This window comes from Panulirus ornatus, chromosome 2 (assembly GCF_036320965.1).
Source record: "Panulirus ornatus isolate Po-2019 chromosome 2, ASM3632096v1, whole genome shotgun sequence".
NCBI lineage: Eukaryota > Metazoa > Arthropoda > Malacostraca > Decapoda > Palinuridae > Panulirus > Panulirus ornatus.
Window position 1 is genome coordinate 27,389,035 of NC_092225.1, and position 15,965 is coordinate 27,404,999.

Consider the following 15,965-nt stretch of genomic DNA (forward strand, 5'->3'; position numbering starts at 1 on the left):
AGAATGAGTTATGAAAGGTTGACAAAAAGGATAGAGAATGAGTTATGAAAGGTTGACAAAAAGGATAGAGAATGAGTTATGAAAGGTTGACAAAAAGGATAGAGAATGAGTTATGAAAGGTTGACAAAAAGGATAGAGAATGAGTTATGAAAGGTTGACAAAAAGGATAGAGAATGAGTTATGAAAGGTTGACAAAAAGGATAGAGAATGAGTTATGAAAGGTTGACAAAAAGGATAGAGAATGAGTTATGAAAGGTTGACAAAAAGGATAGAGAATGAGTTATGAAAGGTTGACAAAAAGGATAGAGAATGAGTTATGAAAGGTTGACAAAAAGGATAGAGAATGAGTTATGAAAGGTTGACAAAAAGGATAGAGAATGAGTTATGAAAGGTTGACAAAAAGGATAGAGAATGAGTGAGGAAAGGTTGACAAAAAGGATAGAGAATGAGTTATGAAAGGTTGACAAAAAGGATGCAAGTGTCAGAAGTGGAGGGAACAAGGAGAATGGGGTAACCAAATTGGAGATGGAAGGATGGAGTTAAAAAGATTTGGAGCAAACAGGGCCTGAACATGCAGAAGAGTGAAAGGCATATATGGGATAGAGTGAATGGGAACGATGTGGTATACTGGGGTCGAGGTACTGTTAATGGACTGAACCAGGGCATGAGAAACATCTGGGGTAAACCATGAACAGGTGTATGCAGCCTGGATGTGGACAGGGAGTTGTCGTTTCAGGGTACTACACATGATAGCCCAAGAATGGACATGAGTAGATGTGGTCTTTCTTCGTCTGTTCCTGGCAATACTTTGCTAAGGCAGAAAGAGGCAATCAAGTATGAAAAAAAAAATATATATGTATATATATCAAGATTATCCCTGGGGATAGGGGAGAAAGAATACTTCCCACGTATTCCCTGCGTGTCGTAGAAGGCGACTAAAAGGGGAGGGAGCGGGTGGCTGGAAATCCTCCCCTTTCTTGTTTTTTTTTATTTTCCAAAAGAAGGAACAGAGAAGGGGGTCAGGTGAGGATATTCCCTCTAAGGCCCAGTTCTCTGTTCTTAACGCTACCTCGCTAACATGGGAAATGGCAAATAGTATGAAAAAAAAAAAAATATATTACGATACTCTCCAGTTGTTCAGCTTCTATACCCTTCCTCAAGTTTTCCAAAGTTCTTAATTCTGATATCCATTTTACCTAATCTATCCATCTGACTTTATTATACATGCATTTTCCACACTTTGACTAAATTACCAATAATCACTTTGCTCAATAACAGAAAAGCACTGAGATCAGCTTTTCCTATTTGTTCATCCACCTAAAGTCCTATAACTAAATCATATTTGGAACATGAGGAGGTATATGAAGAGCTATCAAAAACATGTTAGTCACAACACTTACTTTAAAAGGCCTACTGGAAACTGTTCTAAAATCTGTAAATAACTAACCTTCCAATTAAAATATGATCCACTTTGTGATTCTCGGTACAGCTCTGGGTATTTCATCCTAGTCTCTGCACTACACGATCGGTCAAATATCCCCATCACCAGTGGGGGGGCAGCTGTGAACAGCTATGGAAAAAACAGAATCATAAGATATTATTCTTAAACATCAATCTGAATGAAGGTAATCGCTGATTATGATATTCTCCTATGAGGCTTGAAAATGTACATCAAGGCAACATGTGAGGTTACATTTACTGGCTGAGAACTGAACTTGTAAGTTGAGGATAAAAATGCAAACACAGATGTGAATGTTAAAGGCACACTAAAAAAAGGGAGTTTTAGAGAATGAAAAGTTGTTCCTCTTCAAAGTAATGTTCTGAGAGATATGAGAGAATCTCCATGATCTCAGTTTATAAGCCACCAACCCCCTACCTTCTGATGAGGTTAAAGCCATTCACCCTTTACTTATCATCTAAACAGCATTAGCAGCTGTAGTTTGCTCTGGAATGCTCCCCTTCAATCAGCAGTCACCAGCCAGTGATAATGTCATTGTTTTGCCAGCTGCCAGGCTGCACCAGGATGACAACCTTATAATTCTTCAGAACAAGGATGTCATCCAACTCGTGACGACAGTCAATTAAGAGAGGTTTTTGAAGGAGATGGTAAGAGAGACACAACAACTAGAAAATTTGCTCATAAAACACCACCGTAGAGGGAAACAGACTTCATTCTTTAAAACTCACTTTTCTCTCCATGGTCAATTTGTCCCATAAGTTATGAGAGCATAACATAATTAAGGCTGAGGATTAAAGAAAAGCTTAAACAATAAACAAGAAAAGATATGACCAAAAACTTACTTTAAGGTTATCATGTGGTATGTTAGCAATCCTCCACCTCAAAGCAGGTAAGTCCAGTGCCCATTAGGTTGATCCTATGCCCACAGATCAAGATATGGTTGACAAAGTGTAAAGTTTAAGACCTCAATGAAATTCCTCCATGAAAAGCTTCCCCAGAAAGGTTAGCATAGAAGCACCCTTCTAACATCATGGTTCTGACATACAAGCCAGTTTGAGCCACAAAACCAGTCTTTTAGTCAAAAATGAAATGTTCCCTCCAGGATTGTTTTTAAACTGCCTGGGCAAACCAATAATGGGATCCCCTTGGTAATCTCCAAATATCCCAAAATATTAAACATCATTAGACATTAAACTGGTTATCATGGGTGATGCCAAGTTTCCATGGAAACCATAAGTACACAGCTACTTCCCATTCTCTCAATGAAACTATTCTGGCTCTTAAATGGACAGATGGTAAATTCCATTTATGTGGATTGAGCAAATTTTTCGATGTCCTCTATGTTCTCTTTCATGACTCAGTGACCTAACCCAAAGTATTTCTTAATGTCCTCTTTCCTGATTTCAGATTCTAACCCAGATGTTTACTTTTTCCCTGCACTAACCCTCTTTCTTGACTCCAGGATCTAGCCCCATGGTACTTTTTTTTTTCCTTTATTCAAGAATCCAAGAATTTTATGTTCTCTTTCTGGATTCAGGATTCAAGTATGTACCTTCCTTCTTGTGTCCTCTTCATGATCCTAACATCCAACCTGGATATTTCTACTATATGTATTTTGTCCTGACCTTAGAGCCTAGCCCAGATGATTCTTCTGTGTCTTCTTTCCTGACTCTCAAACCAAACAAAATGGCTTTTTTCTGTGTCTTCTTTCTCAACTCCAAAGTCCAAACTCTGTTTCTGCTATGTCCACTTTCCTAAACCCAGGACCCAAGAGCTTTTTCTGCTTTCTTGACCCCAAGACTTAATCAAAGGGTTAAATATCAAGACAAAGGTGGTGTCAGAGGAAATATAAGGCAGAAAAAATGCTAAAAAAGTACATGAGAAATCACACAATCTTTTGACACAAAACAAACACAGAAAAGCTCACCAATATGCTACAATTATGAAAACATTTAACACTACAGGTATAATTCAGACATAAATGTAGAGACAAGTTATTAAGCAGTAAAGGTTCAAGAAACAATCAATGCAAAGTTAAATGAATTCCAAACATAAATTCTAGATTGCACAAAATCAAATAAAAAAGTTGAATATCATTAGATTACTAATTATAAACAATACCATGAAAAGAGGTTTAAGCTACCCTTTACTTTCATGCTAACTATGTTACAGTTTAAGATTTCTACTAACTTTCATACAGGTAGAACAACTGCCAAATCACGTCTGTATCATTAGTTCTTCTCTTTCGTAAAAGAAAGCTAATTGTGAAAATGGAGATATAGAATGCTAGAAGATCTGGACTTAAGTGTAACTGAGCTAAAACAAAAAGTTTACTTATTAACCTATATTGATGAAAGGGATGGCTAACATATATGAATTTCTCAGACAAGGGAACTGGAATGGGATGATCTATCTATCCATATTTGTAATGCCCATTTCCCCTGGGAATTCTTATAAGAAGGTGGCTACAGCAAAATTCACCGTACCTGGTAAACTCCAGTGGTATGGTATGATAACTCCATTGAATCAAGCAATTTGAGAGAGATGAGATATACTGGACATGCAAAACTGTCAAACTTGACATATACTTACAACATTATACATAGCTATACTCCATCGCTCGAATAAAACCTGACCTGACCAACCAGACATGGCTGCCCACCACAGCTCTATGACATAGAGACAAATGTTCTTGTAGAAGCTATATAAGATGACTTTGCATAAACGGCTATAGTTCCAAGCTCCATGTACAAACAGTAGTCTGGCCAGGAAACGAAACTGCAAAATAGAAGAAATATATACTGTAAATTTCAGGGTCCCCAATTGTTTCAAATGAGGATAAGGGAAAGAGAATACTTCCCATGTATTTCCTGTGAGTTGTAGGTGGTGATTAAGAGGGGCAACAGCAGGAGTGGCCCTAAAAAAGTGATCATCCTCATCTAAGGCTCAGGCTGGGGTGACTGAATATGAGGATGCAACCAATATAAGAAGAAAGAAGAGACAGGTAGTACGTAATGTATGCAAGGCATACTGCAAACTTGAATGATGTGTTTCACATGGGATAATGTACTCTTGCATACTGCAAAGTTGAATGATGTGCTTTACATGGGATGATGCACCGTCATTGGACAGAACCAGGGTATATGAAGTTGTTTAAGGAAACCATGGAAAAAATCTGTTGGGCATGATTATTGATAGGGGGCTCTGATTTTGATGCATTATACAAGACAGTTGGAGAGTGAATATAAGCAAATAAGACCATTTCTTCATCTGCTCCTAATGCTATCTAGCTAATGTGGGAAATGGCAAACATGTAGAAAACTATACACATATATATGACAAGTTCCTCTGCTTGTCTTACCTGACCAATAGCATAGTCTGATGCACAGGCAGCCTGAAGACCTTCAAGTCCAGCAATTCCAACACCAACATTGGCTTTCTGAATCATTGCTACATCATTAGCTCCATCCCCAATGGCAAGAGTAACTGAGCCTGTTTCACGAGTAAGTAATTCCACAACCTGTAAACAGCAAAATTTACCAATGTAACATTTTACCATCATCTTGTTGGCAATTAGGTGAAGCTGCTAAATGGGTTTAAAATTATGTTCAGTATTACTTGCTGTAACCCTTCATCTGTGAACACAATCCAAAAAGTCCATCACAGGGGAAAGATTGTTGTTTTGAAGTGATAACTGGCATTCCAAAAGCAGTAGAAAATACAATGAAAATTGTAAAATTGTCTCTACACTTGCTCTGGGAGCACTGAGGAACGTGTAGAAAGAGGATGTTACCTGAGATGGTAAAAATGGCAATATTTGAAAGTATAGCACACCTGATCCTCTATTCATAACATATGCGACTTGTGACCATCCGTACATATGACCAGAAAAAAATATAAATTGAAAAATAAAAATGATAAAATATGAACTAAAGAATCTTAAATAAAAGGTAAAATGAAACTACAAAGTCTTATAATAAAGCTGGTTAATAAAAAATGAGATAATCATGATAAATTCTACATGCCAAGCTGACATGTCCAACTTACAACCATTTCGAGGTCCGACAAGTCAGTCAGAACGGAACTCAGACATATGCCAGAGAAGGGGTGTAATCCCAATGATAATGTACAGATCTAAGCCTTAGGCATGGGTAATAGATGAGATGAGGTTGTGTAGAGGAGGGTGGATGTGTTAGAAATGAAATGTTTGAGGACAATATGTAATGTGAAAATGTTTGACTGAGTAAGTAACAAAATGGTAAGAGAGGTGTGGTAATATGAGGAGTGTGATTGAGAGACCTGAAGAGGATGTGCCAAAATAATCTGAACATCTAGAGAGAATGAGTGAGAGGTTGACTTTCTATCTATCTATATCTTTGGCACCCAAACCCTCTAAGAACTCTCATAAAGAGGTGGCCATGGCAAAAGTCTCCCTTTATCCTTGTCCTTACATGCCTCCCTCACATATGCCATTCCATGCATTCTTCACCCTTTTCTCTCTCTCTACAGGTTGAAAAAGATGATATACGTGTCAGAAGTGTAGGGAACAAGGAGGAGAGGGGGAACTAACTGGAAATGGAAGAATGAAGTGCACAAGACTTTGAAAGATTGGGGCTGAACATGCTGGAAGGTGAATACATGAATGGGACAGAGTAAATTATAACGATACTGTATACTGGAGGCGACATGCTTTCAACAGACAAAATAATGGCATGTGAAGCAGCTAGGGGAAAACAATGGAAAGGTCTATGGGGCCTGGTCATGAATAGGAAGCTGTCTCAGGGCACTGCACATGACAGCTGAAGAATAAATGTCAGCAAATGCAGCCTTGGGTTGGGCCATTCCTCGTCTGTTTCCTTGTGCTACCTCGCTAACCCGGGAGACGGCGATTAAGTAAAATAAATAAATAAATAAAATATTCTTTGTGAGTGTGTGTGTGAGTGTGTGTGTGTCAACACATCTCTATTTTTTCCACTGAAATCATTATTTGATTTAAGCAATTTTGCTTTGAATGCCACTTTCCAGGAAAATATTCCCATTTAAAAAGAGAAGTACCTGTAATTAGAAATAGGAGGATAGATAAAAGAATGAAACTTACTTCAGCCTTTTGACTTGGTGACACCCTGCAGCAAATCACACTCTTGCAAGATATACACAAATCTAAGAAATCTTTCCTTAAATCAGGAGTGAGGGCATAAATAAGTGTTTTTCCATCAATAATCAATGCAGCTTCATTTTCTCTTTTTAGCTGCTCACCAAATTCAACCACATGGCGGTTAATAGCATCCCTAGTTTCCTGGAAGAAAAAAAAGATAACTGTGAAACAAACATAATCATAAATGTGATCAAATATTACTTAAGACCATCATCATATAGCCCAGTCTAGTTATCTACGCTATCTATCTACATCTCTGACATCCATTCCTTTTATGAACTGCCTCAAAGGGGTGGCAAGAGCAAAAGAGCATACATAAGTAGTGACTTCCAATGCCACTTCTTAGCTATCCCTAGATATCCCCACAAATATGTTCAATGAGGTTTCGTAACATTCATTTCAATTAATATCCCTGAAGTTTGAAGTAATTGGATTATACTTTCAAAGAATCCATCAAATACATTTATAAAAACATTGATAAGACCAGAGAAAGAGAGGTTCAGTGCTTTGTTGTGTTGGCTCAGTAGCACTAGTACATTAGAAATGTGAAGCACTGGGGATATAAAAGCATGAAAAGTCTAAATGAGTACTGTGACTACATTCCTATTACTTTGAACTGGAATATTCATAAGTCTCTGAAGATAGAAATGTCAGCAAATTATTAATTCATATACATATTAATTCACATACATTTTCTTTTACTATCATAATTCACTCTAGGGCCCTACCTATTGCTCTGTCCCCCACCCATTCATTCAAGTCATTAATTATACAAACATTCTATCCCGGATCTACATCCTCCACCGCTCTTTCAATTTCTTTTTCTCCTTTTCTTTATCATTATATGATGGATATGCCACCTTTCATGTTCATATCTTGCAGCTGATTACCATGAACTCACACACTTGTAATCAACCAAAAACTTTACATATCTCTCATCCTTCATTAACATTCCTGTAGCCTCTCTTACATTAACAGCCGTATCATCTTGCAAGCCTGATTCCAGTCTATACTTCATTCCATTTTAAGGTCTTTCACTAACTCTTACACTGTGTCACACGAATATAATGTCTAACTTTCCATTCCAGAAAGAATTTATAGCTTCCATCCTCTTACACTCGTCATATGTTTCCCTCGCAATCCACACTTCCTTACAAACCTGCATCTCCTGTCAAAAGTGGATGTAGGCATGTTTCTTATGTTCATGATGACATGCATCTTTTGTGTGCAATATTTCCTAACTGGTGTACTTAGCCTCAACCCTACAGGATAGTTAAAAAGGATAGAGAGCTCAATTTTCTGAGGCAGTATTGTTACCACTGCTACAAAGAGGGTCATTACAATATCTTTATTGAGAGGTAGATAAATGGCATCGTTACATATGTACATAGAAATTTCATACTAACTTAAAGGTGGTAGGCATCATAATACACATTGAGATTTTGAGTTGAGTACTACACAAATCTATAATAATTTACCTTGAGATAATCAGTCTTGAGTATGATGAGACATCACTAGTTATTACCTATAAGATACAATTCTGCTAATACTATCAGACATTTTGATAATAAAATAAAACAGTCAAAAGCCAAGTAAGAGAGGCAACAAAATTATCAAAAGCACAGATCTATGTAAAACAGTCATGACAGAGTACTTACATCCAGAGATTCAGTGTTCAGTATGATGAGAGGCATCCCTTGGTTCAATAAGTGGCATGAATGACCAATGTTTATTGCTGTCTCTTGTTTGTCTCCAGTCAGGACCCAAACATGGATCCCTGCCTTGAGCAGTGCTGCTATGGTCTCTGGTACCTGCATTAAGTTACTGAGTACAATGTTGATGGCAAAATTCAGTTCCTTTAACTATTTCATACCTATGTTATTCTTCTATATAGACTCTCAATATTCCAGTACCAAATTACTCAAAGAACAGTAAATCCTAACTAACGTGGTTTTTCCATTTTGATAGGAGGCAATACTAAAATCTAAGATACCTAGGTTCACTTGAACCTGTGCTAGGTGTGCAAAGAGACACAGTTCTATGAAAATTCTTTCCTAATGTTAGGATAAAATGGTGCATTTTGGTCCAGACCAATTCAGTTAAGATACATAGGTTTTAAACACTTAAAATCTTTTCCCTCTGAAGCAGTGTCCCACAAGCAATGAGATATTCCTTGAGGAACAGTAGGGTTGGGATTATTTCTACCCTCATAAAACTGGTAAGGAAGCTCTCATTTGCGCATCCTTATCAGATGAGCCTCAGATAAACATATTGTTATCCTCATTAAACAGGTTCACTCTCAGCCACTCAGTGACAGCCATCAGATTGATATTACCAAACTAACTGCTCCCAGCCATTCAAGTTCACAATTAACAGAATACAGCAAGAAACCTACAGATCACAAAAGGTACACAGAAAGATTTTCAAAAGAGGGGAAGGATGGGCAGGACAAGAAAAATAGGAAATTATACTTGTGGGTCACCACCCTTGAGAGAAAAGGTTTTCTAACCTTCAAAACCTACATTTCTCACCTACCATAGATATCTATGCCCATAATCCCTCTCGCTATTCCCTACACCTGATTTAAATTTCTAAAGTAATATACTAAGCAAATGGGGCCTTTTCTTCATCTGTTCCTATTGCTACCTTGCTGAAGCTGAAAACTGCATACAAGTTTGAAAGAAAAGAAGAAAGTAATATCTACCCAAATTCATTTAATACCCCAAAACTAATGCTTACCTCATCTTGAAGTTTATCTTCTATTGCAGTAGCTCCTAATAAGGTTAGATTGTTTTCTATGAGCTGGGCTGCATCTTCTAACTTTCTTTCTCTGAATTGCAGTGCTGTGCTTGCCTTATAAAAAGTATTTTTCCACTCCTGAAAAGTAACACAAAAGTTTTCAAGTGTCAAATTTCATTATCAAATAAGCAACTCACAACAATGGAAAATCTTCCTGTACAGTACTTTAATTAATGATTGAAATTAAGTGAGAAAGCAGCTGGGGTAAACCATAAAAAGGTCTGTGAAGCCTGGAAGTGCACCAAAACCACAGCCCCTTATCCACAACCAGGCCCTACAGACCTTTCCCCCAAACACTTCCTATGCACTGGTTCAGTCCACTGACAGCCTGTTGTCCCCTGAATACCACATCATTCCAATTCACTTCACTTTGCGCATACCTTACATTTTCCTACATGTATATCATTTCATGAATTACCAAGGCCTACCAACCTACCAAAAACTTGTAGATTATCATAGTACACTTTGATTTAACAATGAAAACATACCTCATAAAACTCAGGAGATATATCTGCAACAGCATAGCAAAGTGTTCGTAGACCCTCCCCTGCAAACTCCTCCAAATGTCTCACAGTTAAGTCACGGAACTGTTGATTATCACCTAAGCGTTCACAAATGACCTGCAATGAATATGTGCAAATTTTACTAACATCTACTAAGTCTAAATGAAAAGTGAAAAAAAATTTTCATTAAACATACAATAACCAGAGTATGTCTGGCAGATAAAGAATATAATAAGGATCTTGCCATGGGGAGACAAAAGCCTCATAATGAAGGTACCTCAGGATCAATGGCGGAATCCAAGGGCCAAGAAAGGCTAAAGTTACTACAAATCCGTAGCATTCAATGAACTGAGAAATTACCAAACCTCTATATTTTTCATCAGTAGACCTTAGAAGGCCATTTGAAACCAACAAAGGCCATTTTCATATAAATGTAGTAGGCTGGAACATTAGGTGGAAGAAGTTGGAGGGAACATTAGGTAGCAGCTTCTGGAAACACTGTGCCAGAGTTGCCTTCTGCCAGTGGTGTTAATGGGAAGGCCTTAATTAGGGCCTCTAATTCCCTGTGCCATTTCAGCTAAAAAAAAAAAAAAATATATAAATTTTTTCAAGCTTCTGTACATTAATGTGTTTTTGGGTCTACTGAGGCTAGATGTCTGTGCATAACCCTTTCACAGTCAAACTTTACCACCTCGAGGCCCAGATTTTAGGTATAAGTACTTCAGAATCTGGGCCAGGTTTTAGGCTACCACTCGTCAGTTTTAAATGTACTTTGAAAGCTACTAAAGGCTGCATCTTTATAGATTACATAATATTAGTTCACTGTACTCATTCAAAATAGGTGACCTAGAAGCCTTAAATGACAATGATGGCACCTCAGAACCCGAGGTAGGATCCATGGGTACTAAAGCCTGGCCTTAAAGACCAATAAATGTCATCTTTCAAGGCTCTTAAAGGCCAAAAAAGGCCATCTTTCTAGGTTTAGACATACTAAATGTTCATATAGCACATAAAGGCCCAAAATTTTGCATATAGGCATTTTGGAACTGAGCCAGGACATAAACCTCATTACACTGGCCAAAAAGGCCATTTCTAGGTCACCAAATGCTACCTTAGCCTTACAGGTTACACTTATTTCACTGCAATCATTCAAAATACAGCCTCATATCATAATAAATGTATCTCATGATCAAAGGCAGCATCTAAGGGTAAAAGAGCCTGGCCTTAAAGACCAACAAATGCTAGCTTTCACAGTAAAGACTTTTTACAGTTACATGTATTACCTAGAAGCCCCAGATTTTGGATGTAAGTACTTCAGAATCTGAGCAAGGTATGAATCTGCAGCAATTTGGCCCTGAGGGCCATTATGAGACTACTAAAGGTCACCCTGGCCTTACAGATTATAATTAGTTCACTGCAATCATTCAAATTAGGTAGCCTAGCAGCCTCAAACTATAATGAAGGATCAGAGGCAGGATCTAAGGGTACCACAGCCTTGCCTTAAAGGCCATCTTTCAGGGTTCTAAATTACTACAGCTCCATTGAACTTGTTCTTCAACTTAGAAGTGACCACACATTTCAATTTTCCAACAAGCCATTTGAAACCAATAATGACCATTTTCATGTACAGCATTTCTTATAAAAGCAATTTTTTCTGTACAGCCCTGGGTAACCCAACTATTCTATAAATAATCTGAAGTGTTTGAGCATACCATTTTCACATCAGAACTGTTTCTGTTGGTGCTTCCGAGTCTGCATCTGGCTTTAGGCTACAAACACTGGCCTTTAAGGCCACTTTAAAGCCGTTAGAGGCCACCAGTAGCCACCCCAACTTTATAAAGTACACTTTTAGCCTGGCAAGCATTAAAGCCCTGTACTGGCACAGTGCAAATGTACCACCAACTGCTCTGGTGATGACAATAGTTTCTTTTCATAAAACTCATAGCACCACAGTACTGGACTGTTATATTACTTTACATACTGGGTCCATATACATATATTTACAGGTCCGTACTGCACCATCTACTGAGTGTCCGACCAATGTGGCCACTTCGGACTATCTTAACATTCCCCAGACTAAAAGTCTAACATACCCAATTGTCTGATATAAAAAAAATAACAAGACATATCAGAAAAAAAGGCCTTATCAGACCAAGTTTCCCCTTAATTAGTCGGACATAGAAAGGGTTCACTGTAATCTAATGAATCATGGTAATGAGATAAACCATGAAAAAGAAATAGAAAATAAACTTGAAAAGGAATTACAAACATTTGATTGCACTCAGCTTTTCCGACGACATTCAAATGCACATGAACCTAATCCTAACCCATATGTCTTACATATCTCTAGAACTCTCTATACACAAAAATGTAAATACACAAATACACAAGCCCCTTAGTCACTTGTATACAGCCCTAATGATTACAGGTCATTCCAACTTTCATCAGCCAATTCATCCAAATACTCTTAAACAAATTGCACTACAAAGTAAAACAAAATACCACCTACCGTATCAGCCCCTTTACAGTATAATTTGATTTGGCCCTGCGGAGTCTTCACAATAACACTCATCCGTTTACGTGCAGAAGTAAACTCCAGCACATTGAGGACTTCAAACTTCTCTTTTGTTCCTAACACATCAACAATTGCATATTCTGGAGTACGTGTTTCAAACACAAAGCCAAGTTCTCGAGCGCCTTCAACTAATGCTCTCTCATCTGCCAAAATACACAATAACTTGATAATAGGCTGAAAAAAATTAAAAATGTGTTGAATTCATAAACTCAAAAGTGAAAAATTAGTCCTGTTAACTTAAGTGAAACAAATTCACACAGGCACAAATACCACTAGGTCACTGACAGTTTGCAACATTACCTTCAGGTAGGCACAACAACCACTACTAACAAAAGCAAGGTGGCTACTATATTCTCACTAGTACAATCAACAACGACAGAGTTATAGACACGGGGGAGAAAGACTGGACGAGGTGACAATATTCAAGTATTTAGTAGCTATCATGGGCAGGTTTGGTGAGGTAGAAGGAGATACTAACGGAGAGCAGTACAGCGTAGAAGAGTCACTGGGTCCCTTAGTAAAATAATGAAGGGTTGAGGTGTAAGTAGTAAAGCAAAGAAAGAATTAAGGGGCACCACAGTAAATCCAGGCTCTGGAAATGAGCTATTTGAATGGAGCATTTGGTACAACCTGACGGAATGAAGAAAGAAATGCCGGGAATGAGAATGTGGCATGGCAGGGAATGCAAAGGGAATGAACTGTGGAGTGGCAGAGAGGGTGAAAGTATATTTTTGAGGTGGTTTCTGCATGTGGAAAGACTGCAAGATGAGGAGTCCATAAGGAGAGTGTGTGATAATACAATTAAAGGGATTAGTGCGATAAAAACCACCTGCGACATGAGAGGAATAGTGTATGCAAGGGAGGCATGTAAGGACAGGATATCTGAAGACTCTTTTGCCAAAGCCACCACTAAATGGGAGGGAACAGATGTCAGAGATATAGATATATAGATAGATACATTGCTAACACACTACCTGGTGAAGCTGCATGATATATGATGCTGCCATCCCCCCGGCTTTCATCTCTATCTGGAATGACAGTGTGGCACACTGCTAGCATGGTGAGGAATTGACGTGCTACAGCCGCTCCTGCGCCTCCACTCTCCATCATCATAATCAGTTCCTGTCCACTGTGGACAATTATGGAGCTCTTAAGTTCAGCAATCTATATAAAAAAGTGTATAATCACAGCATCTCTCACTACAAGAATAATTATACTCATTTTCATTACTGAAAATAAAATCAATTATTAACCTATGATTTATGCTGCCTTCATGGGGTGCTCTATACATATTTCAGCCATTGATCAAAGTTACATAATTTCATATAAATGCAGATGTTTAAGTCACACAACATAATGTAACTGCTAATACAGTACAGCCATGATCCAACATGTCAAAAGTAATAATCACTGTCATATGAGTCAACAAAATATTTCTGGTGAAAGAAGGGAATGAAGGGGAGCTAAATGGAGCAGCAGTTAATCACCATAAAAGAATGAGATCTGTATCAAAAGACAAGGTTTATGCAGTGAAAGGATAAATAAAACAAAAGAAAGTGTGGTGTTTTAAAGAATGGAGATGGTACATAAACATAAGATGAATAATTCCATCTTTTTATTCAGAATTAAAGGAGAAGCTCTCCACAGCTGCAAGTACAGCTTCAAGTAAGAGCAAGCTAGTACAGATGGCATGAGAACAGTTCTAAGAATCATTGGTGTTCAATACTGCTAAGATACTCACTACAGAGCAAGAATGTAAGTAGGAAAAGGAATCAACTTTATAACGTGCATATGATGCAAAAGTTTCAACAAGAAGAGGGAAAGGTATGACATAATCAAGAAGAAAGATATTTACAAAACTGCATGCTGAATAATGGTTACAATGAAAGATATCTAGAAAACTGCATGCTGCATACAAAATGTCAAAATAAATAATTAAATTCTATCTATCAATTTACAGTGCAGGTACACTCCTCTGGGAAACTAGAAATCAAGTGAACAGGGTTTTTTGCCCCAATAATTATGAAGAAAAAGGATAAAAAAAATGAGACAGACCATATCCAACAGCTTCTCAAGCCCCATCACCACATTTTGGTAAGTTTTCATTAAATATCGTCTAAATCAATAAATCTAAAAAGTATTTAGGCTTAACTGCTGCATGTAGTAGGTAGTAGCTGGTAGGCAGCCAACAACCAGGGAGGTATTTTACCAGTATTACCAGCCTGGATATCAGAAGGGTGATTGACATCTGCTTAGTGGTTGTCAAGTTCCACTTCTCTAACCCTGGTAGTTGTCTTTTCTTTCTACCTTACTAACATGTGAACTACGGGCATTCAGTCCACAAACATACAATCTCTCCTTGTTATTGTAACACTTGACAACACTTAACTCATGCAGCTCATTCTTTGTAATTCTAGATTTTTCTGCAGTGAGCACTATGTGTTAGCCCTGCCTTATGGCAAAATGGTAGGAGAGTAAATAGAATTAATAGGTAAGAACATTTAGGCAGGAGCATTAGGTGGAAACATTAGGAAAAAGTAGAAGGTAGGAGCATTAGATAGAAGTAGTCATTAGGAACATTAGGTAAGAGCCTCTGCAAACACTGCACAAGACTTGCCCTCTGCCAGTGGCCTGTTAAGGGTGAGGCACTAAAGGATAAGAAGCAAAGCTAGATTTCTCTAGTATGGTGACTGTTGCCGTGGCCACCTCTTTGAGGGAGATCCAACTGGAACAGGTATCAGAGAAATAAGACGATAGATAGATAAAACTGTTTCATGTGTATTGTTTCATTAAGTTAGATATGAAAAATTAATGCTCAGGAGCATATTCATTCATTGGGCTTCAATCTTCATATAATGATGATTCATACTATAACAGGTTTTGTGTCAACATAACCCTGTCATCATATGGGAATGCGTGCATCTCATACATTGCTTATATCAACTGTATATGCCACACCAAACAATCCAAAACACAGAAAATTCCAAAATCAAGAATGGCTTAGGTCCCAAGCATTCTGAATTCAAGATCAGATACCTGTATATTACACCATTTACCACAATGTGTTACTAAATGAAATACATGCAAGAAGAGCATATCTGTACACTGTTAATCATGTTAAATAACAACAGGATCAAATAAGGTAAGGGATATATAAATAATACAGCAGTGCAAGCTGTGAAGGGAGGTCAGATATATGAAATACAGCTGTGCATAAAGTGAGGGTATAGTCAGAAAAGTTAATTAGTGACTCTGTGTGATTTAATACGGAACTGCCTCTCGCTACAAGCTAAAGGTGGAATCAGACAAGAACATCTGAGGAAATATGTGACAGATAACTCCAAAGACTGGAGAGAAATGAAAACTGAATGAACACAACTGTGTGAAATAAGCAAAAAAAAAAAGTGGTAGCAAATGCTAAGAACAACATATAATCATGCTGAGAAGTAAGCTCCTAAAACTAGCTAAACTGTC

The 15,965-nt window shown here is 37.7% G+C and overlaps 1 protein-coding gene across 1 annotated transcript in view; it reads right to left on the minus strand.

Annotated features, from left to right (window-relative positions):
• The window catches only part of ATP8A (ATPase phospholipid transporting 8A1), a 100,576-nt gene that overhangs the window by 61,243 nt on the left and 23,368 nt on the right, over positions 1-15,965 (minus strand). The window contains exons 10-18 of the mRNA XM_071667965.1: positions 13,466-13,620; positions 12,426-12,634; positions 9,902-10,033; positions 9,354-9,491; positions 8,273-8,425; positions 6,558-6,755; positions 4,821-4,979; positions 4,052-4,237; positions 1,448-1,570 (exon numbers count right to left, since the gene is read on the minus strand). Coding sequence (XP_071524066.1) covers positions 1,448-1,570; positions 4,052-4,237; positions 4,821-4,979; positions 6,558-6,755; positions 8,273-8,425; positions 9,354-9,491; positions 9,902-10,033; positions 12,426-12,634; positions 13,466-13,620 — 1,453 coding nt within the window. The remainder of the gene's footprint in view (positions 1-1,447; positions 1,571-4,051; positions 4,238-4,820; positions 4,980-6,557; positions 6,756-8,272; positions 8,426-9,353; positions 9,492-9,901; positions 10,034-12,425; positions 12,635-13,465; positions 13,621-15,965) is intronic.